The sequence below is a fragment of the Triplophysa dalaica genome, chromosome 10, assembly GCF_015846415.1.
Source record: "Triplophysa dalaica isolate WHDGS20190420 chromosome 10, ASM1584641v1, whole genome shotgun sequence".
NCBI classification, from domain to species: Eukaryota; Metazoa; Chordata; class Actinopteri; order Cypriniformes; family Nemacheilidae; genus Triplophysa; species Triplophysa dalaica.
This window is the reverse complement of record NC_079551.1, coordinates 12,095,460-12,121,256: the sequence shown is the minus strand read 5'-3', so window position 1 is coordinate 12,121,256 and position 25,797 is coordinate 12,095,460. Positions and strand designations below refer to the sequence as shown.

The window sequence follows — 25,797 nt, the reverse complement described above, 5'->3', positions numbered from 1 at the left end:
ACAGGGTTCATGTGTGTCATATATGATCATATATAAACAGAGTAAAAGAGCACAACAGAGTTCATGTGTGTCATATATGATCATATATAAACAGAGTAAAGGAGCACAACAGAGTTCACGTGTGTCATATATGATCATATATAAACAGAGTAAAAGAGCACAACAGAGTTCATGTGTGTCATATATGATCATATATAAACAGAGTAAAAGAGCACAACAGAGTTCATGTGTGTCATATATGATCATATATAAACAGAGTAAAAGAGCACAACAGAGTTCACGTGTGTCATATATGATCATATATAAACAGAGTAAAAGAGCACAACAGAGTTCACGTGTGTCATATATGATCATATATAAACAGAGTAAAAGAGCACAACAGATTTCATGTGTGTCATATGTGATCATATATAAACAGAGTAAAAGAGCACAACAGAGCTCATGTGTGTCATATGTGATCATATATAAACAGAGTAAAAGAGCACAACAGAGTTCACGTGTGTCATATATGATCATATATAAACAGAGTAAAAGAGCACAACAGAGTTCACGTGTGTCATATATGATCATATATAAACAGAGTAAAAGAGCACAACAGAGTTCACGTGTGTCATATATGATCATACATAAACAGAGTAAAAGAGCACAACAGATTTCATATGTGTCATATGTGATCATATATAAACAGAGTAAAAGAGCACAACAGAGCTCATGTGTGTCATATGTGATCATATATAAACAGAGTAAAAGAGCACAACAGAGTTCACGTGTGTCATATATGATCATATATAAACAGAGTAAAAGAGCACAACAGAGTTCATGTGTGTCATATATGATCATACATAAACAGAGTAAAGGAGCACAACAGAGTTCATGTGTGTCATATGTGATCATATATAAACAGAGTAAAAGAGCACAACAGAGCTCATGTGTGTCATATATGATCATATATAAACAGAGTAAAAGAGCACAACAGAGTTCACGTGTGTCATATATGATCATATATAAACAGAGTAAAAGAGCACAACAGAGTTCAGGTGTGTCATATGTGATCATATATAAACAGAGTAAAAGAGCACAACAGAGTTCATGTGTGTCATATATGATCATACATAAACAGAGTAAAGGAACACAACAGAGTTGATGTGTGTCATATATGATCATATATAAACAGAGTAAAAGAGCACAACAGAGTTCACGTGTGTCATATGTGATCATGGTCATGTGTGTGTCTCTTTTGTGTTTAACAGGAGGCTCTATAGAGGCTGTTTATGTCACACAGACTCACTGAGGAGTTATAATCAAACACACCAAATCCAGCACAGAGAGGCTCAGTGAATGTTGTGTATGTGTGTAAGTGTGTGAGTGTGTGTGTGTCAGAGATACTGTACAAGGACAGAGTGCCGGCCGACTGGTCCACATACACACCTGCTCTCTTACAAACACCTGGAGAAACACCAATGTCTGTTAGATTATTATTATGATATGCAGTGAATGTGTCATCAGAGCAGATCAGAGTCCATGATTTTACATTCTGTCCAAACACACAATCATAACTCTCTCCTTTCCTCTCAATGCTTTTATATGACACTGATATAAGAACAAATGATCCGCTCCATTCAGTCTCCCAGTAACAGCGTCCAGTCAGACTCTCTCTACACAACACCTGAGGATACACATCAAATCTGTCTGGATGATCAGGATACGACTGACACTCTCTCACACGTGTCATCTTTCTGTTCTCTTCAGACACTTTGAGTTCAATGTGTGTTGTGTTTAGATCCAGTGTGAGATAACAAACATCTGAACACAAGAAGACACATTGATAACACAACAACACAACAATCATTAAATCAATCTGTGTGTGTCAGGTGGGTATGTGTTTAAGGTGTCTCTGTGTGTGTGTGTGTGTGTGTGTGTGTAGGTGTGTGTGCGTGTGTGTGCGTGTGTGTCAGGTGTGTGTGTGTGTGTAGACTTACATTTGTGTAGTCCTGCTCTAATTCTTCTCTCTCCTCCATGACTCACACTACACAAACACACACACATAAAAGACAGAAACATGATGTGACATTGGTCTGGTGTGTGTGAATCATGTGTATGTTGTGTGTCATACTTGATTGTGTAGTTTGGATCATTGAGTGTGTGAGAGAGCAGCTGAAGTGTTGTGTGTTGTGGGTGATTGTAGCTCAGATCCAGCTCTCTCAGGTGTGACGACTGTGAACTCAGAGCTGAAGCCAAAGAACAACAACCTTCATCTGTCACCATACAACCTGATAACCTACAAACACACACATCAACATGTCAACACACTTTTCACTTTTCTTTTGTGAGATCAGTGTGTAGAGAGAAACACCTCAGTGTGTGTAGTTGACAGTTGTGAGTCTTGAGAGCATCAGAGATCAGCTTCACTCCTGAATCCTTCAGATCATTGTTACTCAGGTCCAGCTCTCTCAGATACGTTGATGATTGTAGACATGAAGACAAACTTACACAACACTCTTCAGTAACATTACACCACGACAATCTAAACACAAACAAAACACAATGACAGAAAAAGACACAAAAGTCAGTATGTAAATAACATCTAGTGTATATATAAGACATTATATATCTCTTATGTTGAATAACTTTGCAGTGCAATCACTTAGAGACGAGGGGGTGGGCTCTTTTCACTCAGGCAACCAATCAGTATCACACACACAACATTATACTAAGCCACGCCCATAGCAACCAAACATGTTAGCCTAGCATCCGTTTAGCCAGACGTATATCTCTGCATCAAAACATTTTACAGACACGGCGATTGGTTAGATTAGATCGTGGCTTTCGGTTTCTTCACCTCAGTGAATGCCCAGTGCCGCTGTTTGCCAAGAACCACAAATCACATTTTTCTAAGAAAATATACATTTCTAGTGTTGAAGATTTTCTCCATTAATCACCATTTTAAGCGCCGTCTCCTTATGTTTTGCCTTTTAAGGACGCAAAAAGCAATGTAGAATGACACCTAATATCAATGATTCCTAATATAATCACAATTGTAAAAGTGACTGATGTTCTACAATTCAATAAACAAGAAACTATTATTAGATTTCATTGTCATATTGTAAGCAATGACTGTTTTCTCACTATTTCAATGATTCAAATCATTCTAAACAAAGCAGAATTGTTGTGCTACTCTGAACAACACACAACGCTGTTTCGTTTCTAAATGAATCTGTTAGAGATTTAATCGATCTTTACTCCACAATCAAGAACTTTGATCACACCTGCGTTCTTCTCTAGTCGAGTTTATTCACTTGTTAAATAATCCTCCGTCCTTATGGGATGTAACTAAATATTCTATTAGAGGGAAATGTGTGTTTTTTTACTTCTTTTCCTCAGAAATCTACGAGCGGCCAAAGAAATGAACTGAAGAGACGAGTTCAGGAGGTGGAACAGGACCTTAAAAACACTTTCTATCAAACAAAGAGAGAAAAATGACCTGCACTTAAATCTGAGCTAAAGATCACACTTTTACACCCATAGATCTGATCAGAAACATACATTTGCTTCTTATTTCATTGCATTGATCATTAATACCATTATATATTTACTAAGTTGTATTTTAGTACATTTCTTTATCATAATCTTTATATTCATTCATTTATTTGATCATGTTATTATTCACTCTTATTCTTATTATTTGTCACATTTTGCCCTTATTTTTAATCTTGTTGAATCTTATGTCGGGTGCTGTATTGTGTCTCCATCTCAAGGTTCATGATAACGTCACGAGACAATGTTTTAAAAGCTCATTCTTGTGTGGTATAATAATACATATTGAATCTGTTTCTAGTCAGACGAAACTAAACTGAGCATTTAAGCACAACTTTTCATTTTATTCACATCACTTGGTGTCACGCAGCAGTTCTTCTCTTCTGTATCTATCTTGTGGTTGATTTGAATTATTAACTCACAACAGAGTTGATATTTAAGTACAGATTTAGTCAGATCAGGTGAAACTGGACTCTTTGCATCCATAAGATCTGCGAGTCATATCTATAGTTTGATCCATCAACACAGAGCTGAATTCATTCAACATCACATGAGGCAATCTCATGATTTCATTGGTGAGAGGTCAAGTAAATGATTGGATGACGGATCAAACAGATGAAATCTAGAGCAAACATACATGTTGTAAAGAGAGACGGGGTCTTCTGCACCCAACCCTGAGATATAAATCAGAGCTTTAAAAGTTATTCTGAACACTTCCATCTATCTGTCCTTCAGCAGTTTCCTCTTCCTAAACTTGATGAACACTATCAGGAGATCAATTGTCCCTTGATGAAGTGAAACTGGTCCTGGACTCGATGCCAAAGAACAAAGGACCAGAAAGTGAGAGAATCCCCCTGAAATCATTTCTGTCATCTGGGATATAGTCTCAGCATTCATTGAGAATGGTCGAAACACTCAGCTCACATGTCAAATCTCTCTTTATGATGACAAGATTTTGCTCTGTTTATAATATTTCTGTGTCTCTTCCTGAATGCTTTAATCTTTTCAACATTTTTGGTTCACAATTAATTGTAATAAATCAGCTTTAATGTGTGTTAATGATGCAGAGAAACACAAATCCAAAAGTCTTTCTCCCTTGATCCCTGTAATAATAAAACCTTGTGTTTTAAAGCCTGAGGTGATTGTGCTCATTATAACCTGAAAGATATTTTCAGTGACAGTCTCAAATCATTTCAGTTTCTCTATTTCAGACTGAGATGAGCTGTTAAAGCTGATGGTGTTCTCTGGGTCTCTAACACCTCTGTGAGAGCGGCTGGACTCTATAAGACCTCTTTTACTGCTTTACTTTCTAAGGTCTAGAACTCACTTCTTTTCATGTAGTATTCCTATATTCCAGCTACTAACTCCTGGGAAAGTGACGGTTTACATCAACCTGATTGAGACGTGGTGTAGGCCAGATGCTTTATGACCTTCAGCTAACACACATCAGTCCTTGTGTTCTCCTCACAGACACACCAGTTTGTCATCATTTGACAGACTTTCAGACATCTGGTGTATGGACTTGATTCTTCCAGAGAACGCTGTCCATATATCTGTGTATTTTGTGCATTCTGTTAGGAAGTGGAGTTGTGTCTCAGTTGTGTTGAGATGACAGTGTGGACACAGTCTCTGGTCCTGTGTCAGTCATGTTTGTGTGTGTCTGCTCGTCTCTATAGTGACTTTATGTCTCTGAGTCTGGATCTTGTCACCATGGCTCTTAGTTTTTGATCCGTCACTAACTGCGTTAACATGAACCAATGTAATCCCAATAGAAACGCTCCATAAAAACACGTCAAGCAGACTAAAAATGTTCAAAGACGACACTGACTCCTACAGAGGCAAAGACATACAGTATGACGCACTGAACAGAGCAGCTGTTGCTAAATAAACCATCAATCTGAAAAAACGGTATTTTCATATGCTTGTCATCTCTAAATGAACATATTAATGTTTCAATGCAAGAAATCGTTTGGTAATGTGTATTAATAAATGCTGTTGTATTGTTAAAGGTTTTCATGAACTTTATTGATATAAAATGTGTGTTAAAAACAGCTACAACATTATATTTCAAATCTGAAGTTATCATAAATGACAATATCATGTAGATCTGCTCTCTAAAATGCCATTTAAAGCATTTGCTTTATTTGTTTTAAACACAACACAACTGGTTATAGCAGTAGACCCTTCCAATGTTATGAGATAGCTCAAATTAAATGAGTCCAGGAGACATTATTCTCATATATTACCAGAATATTTCTATCTGCACAAGTTCTTTTGTCTTTTCACTTCTCAGCGGGTTAATAACAGTTGACATCATTCTCTCTGTAGTTGCAGCAGTGCTGTTTTAATATGACAGAGGAGAACTGGCTCTCCCGCTTGAGTCTGGTCTCTCTCAAGGGTTTTTCTGACAATCTAACATAGTATTTATTTCTGTGAAGGTCCATCAGTGTACATTGAACAGAGAAAAACTTACAATATACTGTCTTTTGTATATTTTTCCTCATCTATTACTATTATTGTTTTGATTATGGTTTATAAATAAAATCAAATTAAATCGAATTGAATATCATTATAGTACATTTGAATTTAAAAAGGTCTTACATGATTTTGTGAGTGCTCATCACGGTCCTGTGCTCACAGACTGAGTTTTACTCTCATCATCCACTCCCTTGTGAAGAATGTATGTCACTGTAACTCAACACGTATCATCCTCAACCAAAAGAAATATAATTGAAGACATACGTATAAAACTGACTGTTACAAAATCTGAATAATTTTATTAAAAACTTTGGACAAACTCAAAACAAAACTAGTGTTAAATAAATCTGCATTCATAAATGTTTTGAGTTGAATCAAATTATTTTAACTTGATTTTTTAGCCTTTTTCAGCTTTTATTTTGATAGGACAGTTTAGCGAGACAGGACGTTACGGGATGAGAGACAGGTAACAGGACAATGAGACAGGACTCAAACTAAGGTCGATCAAAGTGCTGCTGTACAACATGTCAGCATACAGTTCACTGGACCACCGGCTCAGACATCTTAACATTTGATCCAGTCTGTGAAAACCAGACTAAAGGCTCAAAATCTAATTCACAGATAACAAGCATCAGTGTTTGAGTTCAATCATCTCAATCTCTGACAAGGTCTTACTCAGTCAATATTAAAGATATCAAGATGATATTTTCACAGAATGTTCTTTACATCATGGAGGATGATTGTACATAGAAATCAGTAAATCACAAAAAATGACTTCAGCTGGGTTTTCACAAACTTAGTCACATATTTGTCATATAGACTACGTTCACACTGCCACCAAAATCAATTTTGCTCATATGTGACCCGGATCTGTTTACTGCATGTCGGTGTGAACAGGACTAACCACATGGAATCCGATCTTTTAAAATCTGATCTGAGCCACTTCAATATGTGGTCCTAAATCAGATACAGGTCTGATGTTCTGCAATGCGACCTCAGTCTGAACGGTCATATCAGTATTCATTCTACATCGACCAGCGTAATAATTCGGGGCCGGTGTGACCTACCGTGTCACGTGTTTAATCGTAACAACATGGAGGAGAGCAGTGAGTTTAGTCAGAGGAGGGACAGTGAAGAGCTAGATTTGATCATCATGTGGGTGAGTGAGAGTGTCTTGCCGTGAGAGAGCTTTGGAGAGGCGCTGGCAGATATAAAGTAGACCTTGACATCCTGAAATTGTGCATGAAATCAATTTGAGTAAAGTTATTTACATCACAATCCCACTACTCCTGTCTCCTACTTCGCATCTACAAACACCTCCGTACAGAAATGGCAGCAATTGCGCCACAAAGTGCCTTGGATTAAAGTTTTGCCCTTTCCCCTGCTCCTTGTTCTTCTTATCATTTGCTTGTGAATTTTGTGGCTTCGCTACACATCGTTTTAAAAATATAAGCTCCTAACGTGTTAACAAACTGGCCTACATGTTTACTCTGACCGTGCTGCGTGTGACGTATTCACGAGTTTACCTGAGCAGATAAATAAGATATCAGGGGATAGGACCTGGAACGCTCCCGCCCCTCAATAGGGGTGAGTGCGCTGATAGAGAGAGCTGATAGAGTGAGCTGATAGAGTGAGCTGATGGAGTGAGCTGATGAAGAGAGCTGATAGAGAGAGCTGATGGAGTGAGCTGATAGAGTGAGCTGATAGAGAGAGCTGAAAGAGAGAGCTGAAAGAGTGATCTGATAGAGTGAGCTGATAGAGTGAGCTGATGGAGTGAGCTGATGAAGAGAGCTGATAGAGAGAGCTGATGGAGTGAGCTGATAGAGTGAGCTGATAGAGAGAGCTGATAGAGAGAGCTGATGGAGTGAGCTGATAGAGTGAGCTGATAGAGTGAGCTGATAGAATGAGCTGATAGAGTGAGCTGATAGAGTAAAGTCTATGATTGATGAACAGAAAATCAGAATTGAGCATTAAGGCTGGCAGTGTGAACGTAGTCTTAGTCTATTCTTGAGTTGCTGTAATGCTGATGTTTAAAGTCAATGCATCACTATAAGGAGCCATATATGGTTTAAATGAAACAATGCTTATGAATACATATGTATTCACATATACATTGCTCACATATACATGTATACTATTGGATGTTCAAGCAAACACATATGAAAACATGTGCGCACTAATGTGAAATCCATACCAATACATCCTATGTTAGTTATGTATGCATGTACACTTTTTCACGCATACATATAAAATCGATGCGTGCAAACACACCTATACAATACTCACACATACATATAAACTCTGCGTACATACACATCTATAAACACTCACACACACATATAAAATATGACACGCTTTGGTTTGTATATAGTTATTGATAACAATAAGTTTCTTTTACACCAATGTATTAAAATAAATGACACAGTCATTTCAGCTGAAGTGCAGAACATCTAGTGTATGACAGACTCTATCATTTATTATTTTTTTGTATTTTCAGTGAAAGTGTCTGACCTCAGTGTGTGTAGTTGACAGTTGTGAGTCTTAAGAGCATCAGAGATCAGCTTCACTCCTGAATCCTTCAGATCATTGTTACTCAGGTCCAGCTCTCTCAGAGACGTTGATGATTGTAGACATGAAGACAAACTTACACAACACTCTTCAGTCACATTACACCCAGACAATCTAAACACAAACAAAACACAATGACACAAAAGTCAAAAATGTCAGTTTGTAAAACATATCTAGTGTATAACAGACACTCTCATGTATTATTTTTTTTTTTTCAGTGAAAGTGTCTGACCTCAGTGTGTGTAGTTGACAGTTGTGAGTGTTGAGAGCATCAGAGATCAGCTTCACTCCTGAATCCTTCAGATCATTGTTACTCAGGTCCAGCTCTCTCAGAGGACACTTTGAGAACTGAAGAGCTGAAGACACAACTTCACAGGACTCAGCTGTTAGATCAGACCCTGACAATCTGTGAGAAGAAGATTGATCTAGATTATATTCCAGTGTTCGTTCACAGCCTGTACTTTCACAGAGTGAATATTGTTATTTTGAGAGGCTATAAAAACACTGAATGAACTCACATCGCTCGTCTACAACATCTCACAGCTGGAACGAGTCTCTGCTTATACCTTGTCTTATATCTGTTCATGTTGAACTCATCCAGCACGTTCTCTGACATGAGCAGCACATAGATCATCAGTGTACACATTGAATCTGAGAGATTTGTGACTGAATCTGAATCATCTGGATGTAAGTATTTCTGTATTCTCTCGTATAATGACTGATCCTTCAGCTCCAGTAAACAGTAAAACAGGTTCACTGAAGCTTCATCTGAGATGATATCATCATCCTGTAATTGTTGAATGTATCGAGTTGTTTTCGTGATGCTGTCTCTGGTGTCTTCAGTGCGTGTGAGCAGACCTTTGAGAAGCTTCTGACTAGACTCCAGTGAAAGGCCCATCAGAAAGCGTAAAAACAGATCCAGATGTCCTCTCTCACACTCTGTGGATTTATCAATGGCATTCTCCAGAATGTCATGAAGAGAAATCATTGTGTCCTGCTTAGGTGTGATGAAAAACTCAAGGTCCTTCATGTTGATGGTCATGTAGCAGACGAAGACGTGCAGCGCAGCCAGAAACTCTTGAACGCTCAGATGAATAAAGCTGAAGACTTTTGTCTTGTGAAGAACAGATTCTTTCTTAAAGATCTCAGCGATCATTCCTGTGTAATCTGAATCTTTACTCACATCAATATCACATTCTTTAAGATCTTTCTCATAGAAGATGATGTTCTCTTTCTTCAGCTGCTCAAACGCCAGCTTGGCCAACTTCAGAATGGTGGTTTTATTGGATTCTAAGAGCTTTGTATAGTCTTCTTCATCTTCCTCATCATACTTCTGGTTCTTCATGTTCATCTGAATCAGCAGAAAGTGAATGTACATCTCAGTGAGAGTCGTGTCAATGTTTTCTCCATTGTTCTGGATGAGAATATCATGAAGTACTGAAGCTGTGATCCAACAGAAGACGGGGATGTGACACATGATGTAGAGACTACGAGATCTCTTGATGTGTTTGATCATTTCATCAGCTTGACTCTTATCTTTGATTCTCTTTCTGAAGTATTCCTCTTTCTGCTGGTCTGTGAATCCTCTCACCTCAGTGAACAAACCTACAAACTTAGAAGGAATCTGATTGGCTGCTGCTGGTCTTGATGTGATCCAGATGAGAGATGATGGAAGCAGATCTCCTCTGATCAGATTTATAATCATTTCATCTACAGTTGATCTTTCCTCAACACTCCTCCGTTTTCTACTTTTAAAATTAAAACTCAAGCGACTCTCATCAAGTCCGTCAAAGATAAACGCCACATTACATTTCTCTGTTAACTTTATTACAGTTGTTTTCATTTCAGGATAAAATTCCAGCAGAAACTCATGAAAACTGACTTTGTCTTCAATCTGGTTCATCTCTCTGAATGGAAACAGAAACATGGCGTCTACGTCCTGATTGGCTGTTCCCTCGGCCCAATCCAGAATGAACTTCTGCACAGAGACTGTTTTACCAATTCCAGCGACGCCTTTGGTCAGAATAATCTTCTTCTTATCTCTCAGTGACTGAAATATCTCATTGCATTTGATGTGTTTGCCCTGTGATGTCTTGGTTGTGTTTTTGAAGGCATCATCAATCTTCAGAATCTCACGTTCACTGTTGACTTCTTTCATATCTCCCTCTGTGATGAACACATCTGTGTAAATCTCATTCAGATCGGCTTCATTTTCCTTCATACCCTCAAATATACGTTTTGAATTCTCCTTCATGTATATCTTATGACTTCTCAAAAACTCTTTCAGTCCTAAAGTCTCTGTTATCATAAAAGAAAAGAGAAATGATTCAAGACAAATGTTATTCACATCAGCATGTTCATCATTATTCACACATTTCAATTATTCTAATGGAGGATTACAGACAAAATGAAACAAATCTCACATGAAACAGTTCAACACATCATGACATTGGGTGGATTCAATAAATAGGGCATAAAATGTATTTAAGGGAAATAAAAAGTGAGAAAATAAAGCGCCACCTGCTGTACAACAGTACAACCACTGAACCTTTTTTTTAAATGACGAGATAACGCGAGAAAGCCTGGCAGACAACAGCGGACTGGCTCAATGCGTAAGAAGTCCAAAACTGTACAGTTAATAAAAAGTGCTCCACTGGAACTGTCATAATTAGGCAATAAATAAAGGAGTAAATGAATTACTATTGAAGTCCACTTATCAACTAATGTAAACAACTATCCACAATGTGTGTCATTTAATCTATTTTTCTCATGTTACGTTTTTATCGATTTTATCTTTCTATCCTTCATAAAGAACAACTTGTTTGGCCATAAAAGGATCTGGCAGCAAGTTAAAATTAAATATAAGAACATTTTTGAGGCTGGTAAGTGACTTTAAAGTAGATAACAGAGAACAAATGAGGTGAATAAATTAGGTGTCTGCTGACATGTTGAATTGTAGCAGTTAAAAAAAAGCCCATAGAACTGGCACAGGGGGCGGCCCACCAGTAAATCTAAGTTTTGTAATCTCAATTAGTGCAATAAACACATATTTATGAAACCTCTGATGGCAATTTGAAAAGCACTATTTATTAGCATAGTAATATAACACTTGGCCTGAGTAATAATAATTCCAATTGAATCAATATAGAAAGACTGTTGCAATTACAAACAACCAACGGATTTAAATTAAATTAAAATTTACTATATATGTAATATTTTAATACAGGATAATTACAATGATGCAACATACTTAGAAAGAACCTGAACATGCTGCAACCAAACCTGTGAGGAATTAATGTGTTTGCATGCAGCAGTGGAATCACTGGCGGTGGAATCACTAGGATTAATTTTAGCCTGTCTGTTAGCCTGGTCTGGAGCAGGCTAGCGTCAGAGAATAAATCACCATAGTAACTTGGCTGGGTTAAGTTTGAGCTGCTTTCATGCAACCGACTTGAGGCTAAATCCTGCCAGGATACCCAACATATACCGGCTTAATCCCTTATCTTGGTTTTGTGCAATACCCCCCAGGAGTCAGTCTAGTGTTTTATTTCTGTGTAGTTGAACACAAGCTCTTACTGAAATACACTCAAGTTCTTCTGTATCATGTGAAATGAGCCGATCATCTCTGAGCAACAAACCTTATGATGTAGTTTAAACAGGCTAGTGACTTCCAACAAAGCATTAGTTGAAGACGTATGGACGAAAGTTGAACTGATGTGTAGTAAGTCATGATAGTAATGCTGTTCTGATTCAACAAATCCCTTTTACACTCAACTGGATTGTTTAAAGTTAGAGTCTCTAAGTCGACTGTTTCATTCACTCGACACTTTACTGTAACTAACTGAGTCATGTTTTCTGTGAGTCAGGACAGAATGTAAAGTGCTGTTAGAGTCTGATGTTTAGTGTTGATTCACCTTGTTCTTGTGTGCGCTTCTCTGTGGAGTTTTGCTGCTCTGTGAAGAGAGAAAAGATGAATGAAAACACTGTGAAACTGATCATGTTGTATTTGTGTTTGTGTTTTATTGTACCTGCAGTGTTTGAGCCGCAGATGATGGTCACGGGTCCTGTTATAGTGTTTCCAGTGAGCACAGGAGCATTTACAGCTGAACTTGTGTCCGCCTTCACATCAACACTGACTTTACTCATCTGCAGCAGACACATTTTACAATGAGATTCATTCATGCTACTTAAAGGGCTTGTTCACCCAAAGATAAGCATTCTAGCATCATTTACTCGCCCTGAGATTGTTCAAAACCTGCATAAATATAGTTGTTCACAAAAATGATATTTGGAAGAATGATTGTAAATAAACAGCTCTGGTGCACCATTGGCTACTATAGAAGTGGACAAAATCTACAATGGTAGTCAATGGTGTCCCAAAACTGTTTAGTTTTCAACGTTTTTTAAAATATCTTCTTTCGTGTTCTACATAACAAAGATTCTGTATGCAGGTTTGGGGTGAGTAAATTATGACATAATTTTCATTTTGGGACGAACTATCCCTTCATTTAAGGGCCTCTATCTCAGAAAATGCACTTTTAAATGTTTATCAAACAGATATTGAGTCGCCAGCGAGTGTGCAGACACACCCTGTAATTATACAAATCCATCTATTCTTCTTTTTGTAATCTCCTTTAAACCATAACAGTGATACAAAATGTCTTGGTTACGGATGTAACCTCAGTTCCCTGATGGAGGGAACGAAACGTTGTGTCGAGAACGACAGATGGGGTTCGCCCTTGAGAACCAATCAACTCTGACTACTATAGAAAAGGCCAATGAAATTTGGCTAATTAAATTTGCATGCCGGTCTCCCGGATGCCAGTCCTAGATGTCGCCACGCAGGACGTGGGCTGACACCAGGTTTACGCGAAGGTGGTTAACCCTTGCGAGGTGTTTGGACGTAGCCCAACCCGCACCTCTACAGATGTCTGCTAGAGAAGCGCTTCTGGCCAGTGCCCAGGAGGTGGCTATACCCCGTGGAAGCCCTCACTGCCAATTGGCATGGGAGATTCTGAGATCGATATGCCGTCGTAACGTCATCCACGACCCAGTGCGCCAGCCTCTGCTTGGAGACAGCCTTCCAGGTGGAGGCGCAGTGCGCGGACTGGACACAACATGGATGGGGTTGGGTCTTCCTCTCCGATGGGGAGCGCCTGCAAGTTCACCACTTGGCCCCGCAAGGGAGTAGTGGGAACTTTTGGGCACGCATCGAGGCCTGGGTCTCAACATAACGCAAGAGTCCATCTACATGAGATCCTTGGGACCCTTCATACAGGCTCATGGCTTCTCGTATCACTGTTATGCTGATGACACCCAGATCTACATCTCATTTTAACCAGACGATACCACTGTAGGAGCTCGCATTACAGCTTGCCTCAAGGACATCTCAGCTTGGATGAAAGGGCATCACCTCCAGCTGAACCCGGCCAAGACTGAACTACTTGTGTTTCCGGCGCACCCTACGGTGCAACATGATCTCAACATCCATCTTGGCAATACCACAATCACTCCTTCCAAAACAGCCAGGAACCTCAGAGTCATATTTGATGAACAGCTGTCCTTCAATGATCACATTGCAAAGACAACACGGTCATGCCGATACGCCTTATTCAACATTAGAAAGGTTAGACCTTATCTCATGGACTACTGCAATGCTCTCCTTGCTGGTCTTCCTGCAAAGGCTATCAAACCGCTCTAGCTGGTCCAGAACGCAGCAGCACGCCTCGTCTTCCAAAAGCCCAAAAGGGCTCATGTGACACCCCTTTTCATCTCTCTCCACTGACTGCCCATCGAAGCCCGCATCAGATTCAAGTCACTTATGCTTGCCTACAGGACTATCACTGGATCTGCACCGGGTTACTTTCACACCCTCCTGCAACCCTACACCCCACCAAGATCCCTGCGTTCAGCAAACCAGCGGTGTCTTGTATTGCCTTCTCATAAGGACAGTAAATCGCTTTCCCGCTCATTCCACTTCACAACTCCTTCCTTGTGGGACATTCTTCCTAACTCTGTCCGGTCAGCCACATCTCTCACAACATTAAAAAAACTACTCAAAACCCAACTCTTCTGTGAATATCTGACAGACAAATAAATTAAAAAAAAAAAAAACTCAGTAGCCTAACCCTTTCTCTCAACAGGTAGTGGTCTAGCTTTTGTTAAACTAGTAACTTTGTATTGGCACCTCGTGTATAATGGCTCCTGTATGACATATTGCTTGTTGCTCCCTAACTCTATGTAAGTCGCTTTGGATAAAAGCGTCTGCTAAATGACTAAATGTAATGTAAATGTAAGAGTTTCCAGGGCCGAATTCAAGGCAATCCGGGGACACAAAGAATGCTTGGAGGTCCCCTACCCTCTTGAAGGAAGCGAGCGCCATCAAGAGGGCCGTCTTACTTGTCAGGTCTTTCTCGTTGAGAGAGACACCAGGACGAGAAGGGGTGCCGTCTAGAGGCGTAAAACCACCTAGTAGATGGGCCCTAGCCTGGGTGATGGTCTCGGCCATAGCGGGAGAGTAGCCAACTCAGGATCTTCTGGTCCCATCTAGAGACCAGACATGGGTTTTCCAGAGGTCTGATCTGGGATGCCAAAACGTGCCCTTCCCCTGAGAGAGCAGGTCCTCTGTCAGGGGAATGGGCCAGGGGGAGTTATTGTCCAGAGCCTCAGCTCTGAAAGCCAAGTGCGGTTGGGCCAGTGTGGCGCAACTAATAATACCTGGTACTCCTCTTCCCTGACCCTGCGTAGTGTCTGCGTATACTGACGAGAAAGCGCGTCGGCTCTCTGGTTCAGTTTGGCCGGGATGTGTGTGGCCCGCAGGGAACGGGTCACCTGTTGACTCCACCGGAGGGGGCGTAGAGCAAGTCGTGTTAGCTGCCGTGAGCATACGCCACCCTGACGATTTGATTTATGTCATAGCTGTAGTGCTGTCCTCGGACCAGCACATGCTTGTCCTGCACGAGAGGCCGCAGCCTGCATAGTGCAAGTAGCACAGCCCTCAACTCTTGACAATTGATATGCCAGCGCAGGCAGGGGTTCGTCCATCGTCCCGCTACTGCATGCTCCTTACACACTGCACCGCACCCCTGCAGGGAGGCATCTGTCGTCACCACGACTTGCCTCGTAACTTGCCCAGAGGGACCTTAGTCCGTCGAAAGGTCATGGAAGACCAGTGGGTTATGGTGCGTCGGCAGCAGGGCGTCATGACCATGCGCGTGCTGCCGGTGTGCCATGCTCTCCTTGGAACTCGACTCTGAAGCCAGTGTTGGAGCGGTCTCATGTGCATCAACCCGAGGGGTACTACCCCCGCGAGGACGCAATGTTTCCCAGGAGCCTCTGAATTGTTTCAGGGGGACCGCTGCTTGCCTGAAGTCTTCCAGGCAGTTCAACACTGACTGGGCGCGTGCTGCAGACAGTCGCGCCAACATGGTGACAGAGTTGAGTTCCATATCGAGAAAGAGGATGCTCTGCACTGGGGAGAGCTTGGCCTTCTCTTGGTTGACCTGTAGTCCCAATCGATCTAGGTGCCGGAGCACAAGGTCCCTTTGTGTACATAACAGATCTCGCGAGTGTGCCAAGATAAGCCCGTCGTTGAGACAGTTTAGTACCCGCACACCTCAGGGAGGTAGGGCGGCTGGGACAGACCGAAAGGGAGAACAGGTCGTTTGCCACAAAACCAATCCTGACACCTGATCAATGTCAGGATGCGCCTATGCATGAGCATCCTGAACAGCAGCTTGTGAAGGTGCTTTGTTCAGGGTACGCAGACTTTTGGGGCGCAACCGGCTGTCTTTCTTGGGAACGATTTGGTGCTGGCTGTAACCCTCTGTGAATAAGTGGGCGGCAGGCCCTGAAAAGGATCCGGCTTTGGTGACGAGGCAGGAGCCGTCCCGTACCGACCGATCAGAGCCGCGGCTGTGAAGGTCGGGCACGATTCTGTTCTCCCTGGGGTCTTCCCATCAGTGCCACTTCTTGCGAGAAGGTTACTGACGGGGTGGAGGTTTACCCCTCAACCTCCGCTTCCGGGGTGCCGCCTGTGGGGGCACAGGAACCTGAGCCGATGTCAAAGGGGTCCTTGGCCGCCGGGAGGCAGACATCACACGGGATCTCGGAGGCCTCTAGGCGGCTGAGTCGCTGCGCAGTAAAATGTGGCTAATTGCCACTGTCTGCTTCTTCACCATCAAAAACTGCTGAGCGCAGTCCTCAACAGTGTTACCAACAACCCACCCTGCAAGACGGGTGCATCGAGAAAGCTTACTTTCTCAGTGTCACCCACCTGCGCAAGGTACAGCCTGGGTTGTCTCTCCTGGACCACAAGTTTACATAGCTTCTCCGGGAAAAAAATGGCACCCGGGGTGGGCGCAGTGTGGCCAAGATGTGTCAACGAAAGCTGCCTCAGTGTGCTGGACGCCCAGACACTCGACGCAGCTATCGTGTCCATCCGACTCCTCGATGAGAGTACGGAAACCAAGAGAACAGGGGGACATGCCGTGCTGGAGTATGCTCAGTCCTGAAAAGGACCTTTTCAAAAAAAATCTCTAACACCTCCTGAACCACTGAGATGCCCAGGGGAAGGTCGCTGCAGGTAGGGACGATCCGCTGCTCTACGTTGTAGGTCCGGCAGGTAGAAGAAGAATTAGTTGAATTCGTTTTGTTCGTAGTCATGAGCGAAAGCTCTGAAGAACAAAAGGTAAATGAATGCTGCACGCCGGCTTCCTTTTATACCGGACATCCGGGGGCGGGGACCGGCATGCAAATTTAATTTGCCAAATTTCATTGACCTTTTCTATAGTGGTCAGAGTTGATTGCTTCTCAAGGGCGAACCCCATCTGTCGTTCTCGACACAATGTCGAGAGACCGACAGAAAGGGAAACAACGTTTGGATCACAAAAAACATGAATTAGGCCAATGACTAAACCAACTGTTCCACAGAATCTTATAGACATTGGTATTATTGCTTTACAGCCCTACACATCCAACTTAAATTAAATGGTTGAATCTAAACAAAGACATGATGTATGGAAAATCAGAATTATCACAAAAACTGTGGTAAGTAGCATTAAATTGCCTGCGAACCGGAAGCTTCGATGGTTTTTACTTCCGTGTGAAAATAAGTTTCAAAGGAGAAAATTAGTGGGCGTGGCTTGCGTTTTTCAATGCGAATTTATTGGATGTGTAAAACAGCTGTTGCATTGATTTTGAAATAAAGCTTCAAGCAGACTGACAGCTGAAGGGGAGGAGTTAAAGGATGACCCAATCCGTCTATAGAGCACGTCATTTGAGATGGATCGCCATTTCAGGGCGGCAGTGCATTTTCAGATTTTAACTGGAGAATATGAAGGTACATGAATTGTAAAAAGAAAATAACCCACATTGATAAGCTATTTACTATGCAATCTGCAATATTTCATGAAAAAATAAGAAGTGTCATTTTTAATTTCACTGGGACTTTAATCAGGAGATACGATTTCTTATAAAAGCAACACTAACGTTACTGTAATTTAAAATAGGCCTTAGTTACTATTGCTGTACTTCATTCCAATTTAATGAAGGACTCTCGTTTTACTTATTACTCAGCTCATCATTCTTTCTGGTGTTGTGCCGAGAAAAGCACTCCTTTCAGAAAACACCGGATGTCCTACAACAGTTTTATGTCATATCTCGGCTATAGAAAGATATAAAATATATATAAAAACCCAAATATTTTAGGCATACATTCATACTTTTACCCAAAATTGGCGTTTACTCTCATTACGGCAGGAACCTTTGTCTGAATGTCACAGGAAATAGCGGTGTGTGAAGTGTTTAATATACTTTCGGTTTAGCACAATCACGAGGACACAATCGCAGCAGTGCGGCATCAAAAACTAACAACTTTAATCACGTTTTAAATACTGTGGTCTTCCTTTTTATGTCTTTAAACCCATTTTAAACTCAAACCCAAGCTTTCATCCCTTATAATTTTACTATAAACATATTTATTTACCCTTACAAATTTTTCTTTGATAGTACTTTTTATGTTTTGCATTTTTTAACAGTATCTTTTTAATTCAATTGATTTACCCAAGACAAATATTTGACAAACGACTAATATTAACCACACAGGCTATACTGTCTGAATATCTAAAAATTGCATGTTGCAATTATTGCAATACAAGCGTGCTTCAAAAAATAAAAATACCGATGTTTGTGGGTCCACTTGACCTGTAAACATAGTAGGCCTAACCCAAAAATTGAACACCATACAAGAATTAAATCACTATGACATATAGAATATAATTATAAACTTACTTTGCAGTAGTAGCTCAGTTAGCAGCTTCCTCGATAAGTAAGATCCTCTTTTCGACTTCTGATGCGTGTGAGGAAGTCTCTATAAGTCTATGTCACTCCTTTTAAATGCTATTGAGCTTTAAATATTGACATAATGTATGAATGAGCCCATGAAAACTATCTACATGTGATTTGATTGCTTGTTGTAATAAATATAAGAGATATAAAAGGTGTGCATTAAAGTTGACACCATGAACATGAATTTTGTGACTGAATGTAATTCACTTTAAATGTCATTGAAGTTTCAGTACAAAACGTGTGTATTAAAGTGTATATAACCAGGGACCCTATAGGATATTCACGAAAATTGACCGTCCAACGTCCTAGTAGAGTTTCTATAAGTTTGTGTTTGGACTTTATACTAATCTAACAGGTAACATTGAGGCAGACCATATGGTCGAAGATTTTGTTAGATTGAACACAGTTATGATTAAAATCATCGCATTAGCGACACCTTGTGGCTCTCTGAGGTCTCGGGTTTATTTCGGGACACCTTCAAACTGAGTGACGTGCGGAGCATCCTTTGCGGAGATCAAGTGACGCAGTCAGACCGGTCCAGTGCATCAGTATCTCTGATCTCAAACAGTCTGAGAGAACATCAGAGAAACATCAACATGAAGAATCTCTTGATGCTCTTCTGTTCTTCGATCCTGAACGTTGAGTGACATTTATTTCATTGCTTTTAAAAAAAAACTGTCAAAAACGAATTGCTCATATAGCAGTAGCCTACTAAGATAATACTTAAAAATAAGTAGCCTCGTAAATGTAATCGTGTTTAAGAGTGTGTGGTGTTAAACATGTTTTGGGTGTTTATCTCAGTCAGACTTCGATTAGCATCAGCACCTGTTATTTACAAAACAATATTGTCATTCTACAATTTGACACTATATTATATTCCCTCACTCTTTTAAACAAAATTCTATAATTGCTTAAATCTCCCATTATGACGTCATGAAAATACATTTAAGCAGTGAATATTTCAAATTGAAACATTTCGCACTACGTTTCATCGTCTAAAAATTAAATCATTTCATTAAATTCATTAAAAAAATTCAACTTGGTTTTAAAAACAACCTTTAATATTCGACAGATAATTTCAGTCCATATTATTTCGATTTAAAAATTCGCTTCCACAAATTCAGGGCTTTTTTTTGGTTCAAATTCGGCTTGAAATTCAAAGTTTCACATCCGGGAATCCGAGGAAAAGCAATAGAGCGCCGATCTTACAAATCCATGATCTCTTCCTGCTGCCTGACCGCTTCACCAGCAGGTGGTTCAAGTCGGTTCTGACGTAGATCAAAGCAAGAAATGCAGATATGTTTGCCACACAGTCCACTCATCTGCTCGATTAAGTGAACTTAGTTGTTCTCATAGATAGCTTCTTATGCATCATCAAGAAGACATGTATTGACGTTTGTACTGGCAGCTTAGCTCACCACTATCAGCCCTGGAAAGGACATGGAGCACGGGGACAATTCCAGGTTGCCTAGAATCATTGGACTACTCATACATTTATAATATTAATTTAATTATTTTAATATTCTACCCGATCTCCTTGTACTGTCTATCTAGAGTACAAGTTTATGTTTGTATTTGGCTTGCTATTTATACGCATCCATTGCTTTTTACGTGCATATGATATATTAACATTATGTCATTTTTAAGCATTTTGCATTTTTATTCAAATTAACTTAAAAAGAGTTCAGGAAGCCATAAAGCGATATGTCATACAGGAGCAAAACAATATTGGTTAAGATCGTGTGGGCAAATTACTTTAAATAATTTCTGTAGCTTGCCAAATACAAACATAAAATTGTGCTATTGACAAGTACCATCTTAAGTCATCAAATAATGGTTTGAGTTTCGGGGATGAGAAAAAATGGATATATAACAAAAAGTATAATGCATAAAAGAATAGGGTTGAAAGATAGGTATGTGGTTTCTTAATTTAGCAGTGTGCAATTTCCCGGCCTAAAAATGTTAATCTGCACCAGGTCTGGACTAGGACACAATGTTTCATTTTTACAATCTGTTAGTCTTCAACCCTTATCAGGTACCGATACAATGAGTTATCAATACATGTGTGCTTCTCTCCATCTTATTCTCCTTCTCATCCCCTGCTTTCTTCAGATATATATATATTCTTCAGATTTTGCTATAGATCAATCTTTATGAACGTTCTTTCAACACACTTTACTTTTTAAATTAAATTCCTTCATTGCATTAACTATTTATTATATTTTTTACTGATGAACTACCTTTGATCCCTTGGGGGCTTAAATCCTTGGTGCTGCAGTCCGCAAAAAGGTTTTGCAAAATTGCCTTAAATGAGGTCTTGGGGGCCTACAGTCTGAAAGAAACATAAACAGGCCTTCCAAGACCTACAAATATGCCACTTAGTAATAGGCAAGTTTTGTCCTAACTTGTGTCATTTTAGGGTCATTAAAAAGTTTTGTTTTACTGTGTGAACATAAAGGGAGTATTTATCTGATCAGAGATTGTTATTCTATTTTATAGGAGCAACACAAAAAAACTTTAAGCAGCTGAGGGCAACATGATGTGAGGACGAAATTTCTCTTGTTTTAAAATATGGCCCACACAGACATTTGTCATTTTTAAATTATCAGTATGATTCAATCAACTCTCTAACTTTTTATGAAATGGGCCAATAGGTTTAGAAAAGATTTGTAATTTAATAGCGGCATCTAGTGGTGTGATGTTAAAGACGTTTTTTTATAAATGTTTAGTCAGTTTCCGTTTTAGTTTCAGTTCAGATTGTTTTAGTAAAACATTAATACTTCCACAGCTGCTAAAATAATCCCTTTATTCCACATTATTCAGCGCTATTTTACTGATTAAAAAAAAATGTGCACATATTAAATTTGCCAGGACCCCCTGCTGGTCATGCCCAGTAGGCCCATGCATTAATCTGTACCTGTCTACAGTTATTTATTGAACGTCAAAGTTGATCAACTGAAATCAAAGCAAACATAACAGTTATTTATTTTAAAAAAAAATAACTTAAAAAAACACATATCCATAACTCTTACTAATCATTTCATGTGTTTCATATAGATGTGAGCTAAAAATACTGTGTGAACTGCAGGGTTAATTATAATATAAACAAAATAGAATATAAAGTATACATTTAATTGATTCTTTGTACATGTCATTGGTTTTGTATCCATACTCGTTACATCATCTGAGAAAAAAGCTTTTCATTTATGTATGGTTTGTTAGGATTGGACAATATTTGGGATGCAACTATTTGAAAATCCCAATATTGAGAAAATGATGTTGTCTAAAAGAAGTCCCTAATATTGCTTATTACTTATCAAATATAAAGTTTTGATATATTTACAGTAGGACATGTACAAAACATCTTCATGAAACATGATCTTTACTTAATATCCTAAACATTTTTGGCATAAAAGAAAACCATAATATAATGGGGATGGAAATTTCTAAAAATGTTTCAAAGTTCTTAGAACATTTTTATAACGAGAGACTGTAATGTTCTAAAAACGTTTTTTTATAACGTTATTATAACCAAACAATAACGTTAATACAACGTCTAAAAAACTGGAGGTTTTGAACGTTCTAAGAACATTCAAATATATTGTTTTCAAAACTTGCTGGGAACGTTAGAAAAACGTTCTAAGAACATTAATATAACAATAGAATGAATCGTTCTAAAAACTTTTTGAATAACGTTCTTATAACCAAAGAATACACACACAAGTAAATCAGTGAATGTAAGAAACAATTCGTTTGGCAGTAATAGAAAGTAAATAAGGCAACTCATAGGAGTCAAGAATCATTTGATTTGTTGATATATTCAGAGAGAAGATGAAAGAAAAGTCTTGACTGACACTCATTCACCTCTTACAGGAGAGACAGAAGATCAGTGAAGACAGAAACATGAAATGAGACATTGAATTCTTATTCTACAGACACATTCAGCACTTGATGTCAAATCTACATTCATGTTTCAACCTTAAATGATCATTACTTGATTTATTTCTAACAAAGAAACATTAATTTACAAAGAACAAGTTATGGTAATAAACCAATAATGTCAATCATTTAATATTACATTTAATTTATATCTAATGTTTTATGTTAATGAATTATCTGTCAATGTTTCTGTCCTCGTCTCTATTTTCTATGTATTTCTGTAGAGAGAAACAGTGAAGTCACGAGTTCATCTTACAGATAATGTCGAGCTGTCCCGGGGCGAGGGCTCTGAGCTCAGTGTGTGTCCAGACCCTGATCATACCCCCCAGAGAATGGAGGTGACGGGGCTTGACTACTTCTAGGCTGTTCAGATGATTAATGTGATTAATGTGTCATATATGATCATATATAAACAGAGTAAAAGAGCACAACAGAGTTCACGTGTGTCATATATGATCATATATAAACAGAGTAAAAGAGCACAACAGAGTTCATGTGTGTCATATATGATCATATATAAACAGAGTAAAAGAGCACAACAGAGTTCACGTGTGTCATATATGATCATATATAAACAGAGTAAAAGAGCACAACATAGTTCATGTGTGTCATATGTGATCATATATAAACAGAGTAAAAGAGCACAACAGAGTTCATGTGTGTCATATATGATCATATATAAACAGAGTAAAAGAGCACAACAGAGTTCACGTGTGTCATATATGATCATATATAAACAGAGTAAAAGAGCACAACAGAGTTCACGTGTGTCATATATGATCATATATAAACAGAGTCAAAGAGCACAACAGAGTTCACGTGTGTCATATATGATCATATATAAACAGAGTAAAAGAACACAACAGAGTTCATGTGTGTCATATATGATCATATATAAACAGAGTAAAAGAGCACAACAGAGTTCATGTGTGTCATATATGATCATGTATAAACAGAGTAAAAGAGCACAACAGAGTTCACGTGTGTCATATATGATCATATATAAACAGAGTAAAAGAGCACAACATAGTTCACGTGTGTCATATGTGATCATATATAAACAGAGTAAAAGAGCACAACAGAGTTCATGTGTGTCATATATGATCATATATAAACAGAGTAAAAGAGCACAACAGAGTTCACGTGTGTCATATATGATCATATATAAACAGAGTAAAAGAGCACAACAGAGTTCACGTGTGTCATATATGATCATATATAAACAGAGTCAAAGAGCACAACAGAGTTCATGTGTGTCATATATGATCATATATAAACAGAGTAAAAGAGCACAACAGAGTTCAGGTGTGTCATATATGATCATATATAAACAGAGTGAAAGAGCACAACAGAGTTCATGTGTGTCATATATGATCATATATAAACAGAGTAAAAGAGCAAAACAGAGTTCACGTGTGTCAAATATGATCATATATAAACAGAGTCAAAGAGCACAACAGAGTTCATGTGTGTCATATATGATCATATATAAACAGTGTAAAAGAGCACAACAGAGTTCATGTGTGTCATATATGATCATATATAAACAGAGTAAAAGAGCACAACAGAGTTCATGTGTGTCATATATGATCATATATAAACAGAGTAAAAGAGCACAACAGAGTTCATGTGTGTCATATATGATCATATATAAACAGAGTAAAAGAGCACAACAGAGTTCATGTGTGTCATATATGATCATATATAAACAGAGTAAAAGAGCACAACAGAGTTCAGGTGTGTCATATATGATCATATATAAACAGAGTAAAAGAGCACAACAGAGTTCAGGTGTGTCATATATGATCATATATAAACAGTGTAAAAGAACACAACAGAGTTCATGTGTATCATATATGATCATATATAAACAGAGTAAAAGAGCACAACAGAGTTCAGGTGTGTCATATATGATCATATATAAACAGTGTAAAAGAACACAACAGAGTTCATGTGTATCATATATGATCATATATAAACAGAGTAAAAGAGCACAACAGAGTTCAGGTGTGTCATATATGATCATATATAAACAGAGTAAAAGAGCACAACAGAGTTCAGGTGTGTCATATATGATCATATATAAACAGAGTAAAAGAGCACAACAGAGTTCAGGTGTGTCATATATGATCATATATAAACAGAGTAAAAGAGCACAACAGAGTTCATGTGTGTCATATATGATCATATATAAACAGTGTAAAAGAACACAACAGAGTTCATGTGTATCATATATGATCATATATAAACAGAGTAAAAGAGCACAACAGAGTTCAGGTGTGTCATATATGATCATATATAAACAGAGTAAAAGAGCACAACAGAGTTCATGTGTGTCATATATGATCATATATAAACAGAGTCAAAGAGCACAACAGAGTTCATGTGTGTCATATATGATCATATATAAACAGAGTAAAAGAACACAACAGAGTTCATGTGTATCATATATGATCATATATAAACAGAGTAAAAGAGCACAACAGAGTTCATGTGTGTCATATATGATCATATATAAACAGAGTCAAAGAGCACAACAGAGTTCATGTGTGTCATATATGATCATATATAAACAGTGTAAAAGAGCACAACAGAGTTCACGTGTGTCATATATGATCATATATAAACAGAGTAAAAGAGCACAACAGAGTTCAGGTGTGTCATATGTGATCATATATAAACAGAGTAAAAGAGCACAACAGAGTTCAGGTGTGTCATATGTGATCATATATAAACAGAGTAAAAGAACACAACAGAGTTCACATGTGTCATATATGATCATATATAAACAGAGTAAAAGAGCACAACAGAGTTCAGGTGTGTCATATGTGATCATATATAAACAGAGTAAAAGAACACAACAGAGTTCACATGTGTCATATATGATCATTTATAAACAGAGTAAAAGAGCACAACAGAGTTCATGTGTGT

General features: G+C 38.7%; 1 protein-coding gene across 1 annotated transcript; it reads right to left on the bottom strand.

Moving 5' to 3' along the window:
* Window positions 1–1,209: 1,209 nt before the first annotated feature.
* LOC130429963 (NACHT, LRR and PYD domains-containing protein 3-like) lies at window positions 1,210–12,741 on the bottom strand. The gene is made up of 9 exons (XM_056758818.1): window positions 12,609–12,741; window positions 12,495–12,533; window positions 9,099–10,878; window positions 8,813–8,986; window positions 8,524–8,694; window positions 2,354–2,524; window positions 2,114–2,278; window positions 1,980–2,026; window positions 1,210–1,803 (listed from the first exon to the last, which is right to left on the bottom strand). The coding sequence occupies exons 1-9, from the start codon at window positions 12,739–12,741 to the stop codon at window positions 1,244–1,246; spliced, it is 3,240 nt and encodes a 1,079-aa protein (XP_056614796.1). The 3' UTR covers window positions 1,210–1,243.
* Window positions 12,742–25,797: the final 13,056 nt, after the last annotated feature.

Coding starts and splice junctions, on each gene's coding strand:
- LOC130429963 (XM_056758818.1), bottom strand. CDS start 12,741: ATGTGTCTGCTGCAGATGAGTAAAGTCAGTGTTGATGTGAAGGCGGAC. Junction 2,525..8,523: donor TGTCAACTACACACACTGAG/GTCAGACACTTT, acceptor GTTTGTGTTTAG/ATTGTCGTGGTGTAATGTTA. Junction 2,027..2,113: donor GATCCAAACTACACAATCAA/GTATGACACACA, acceptor GTGTTTGTGTAG/TGTGAGTCATGGAGGAGAGA.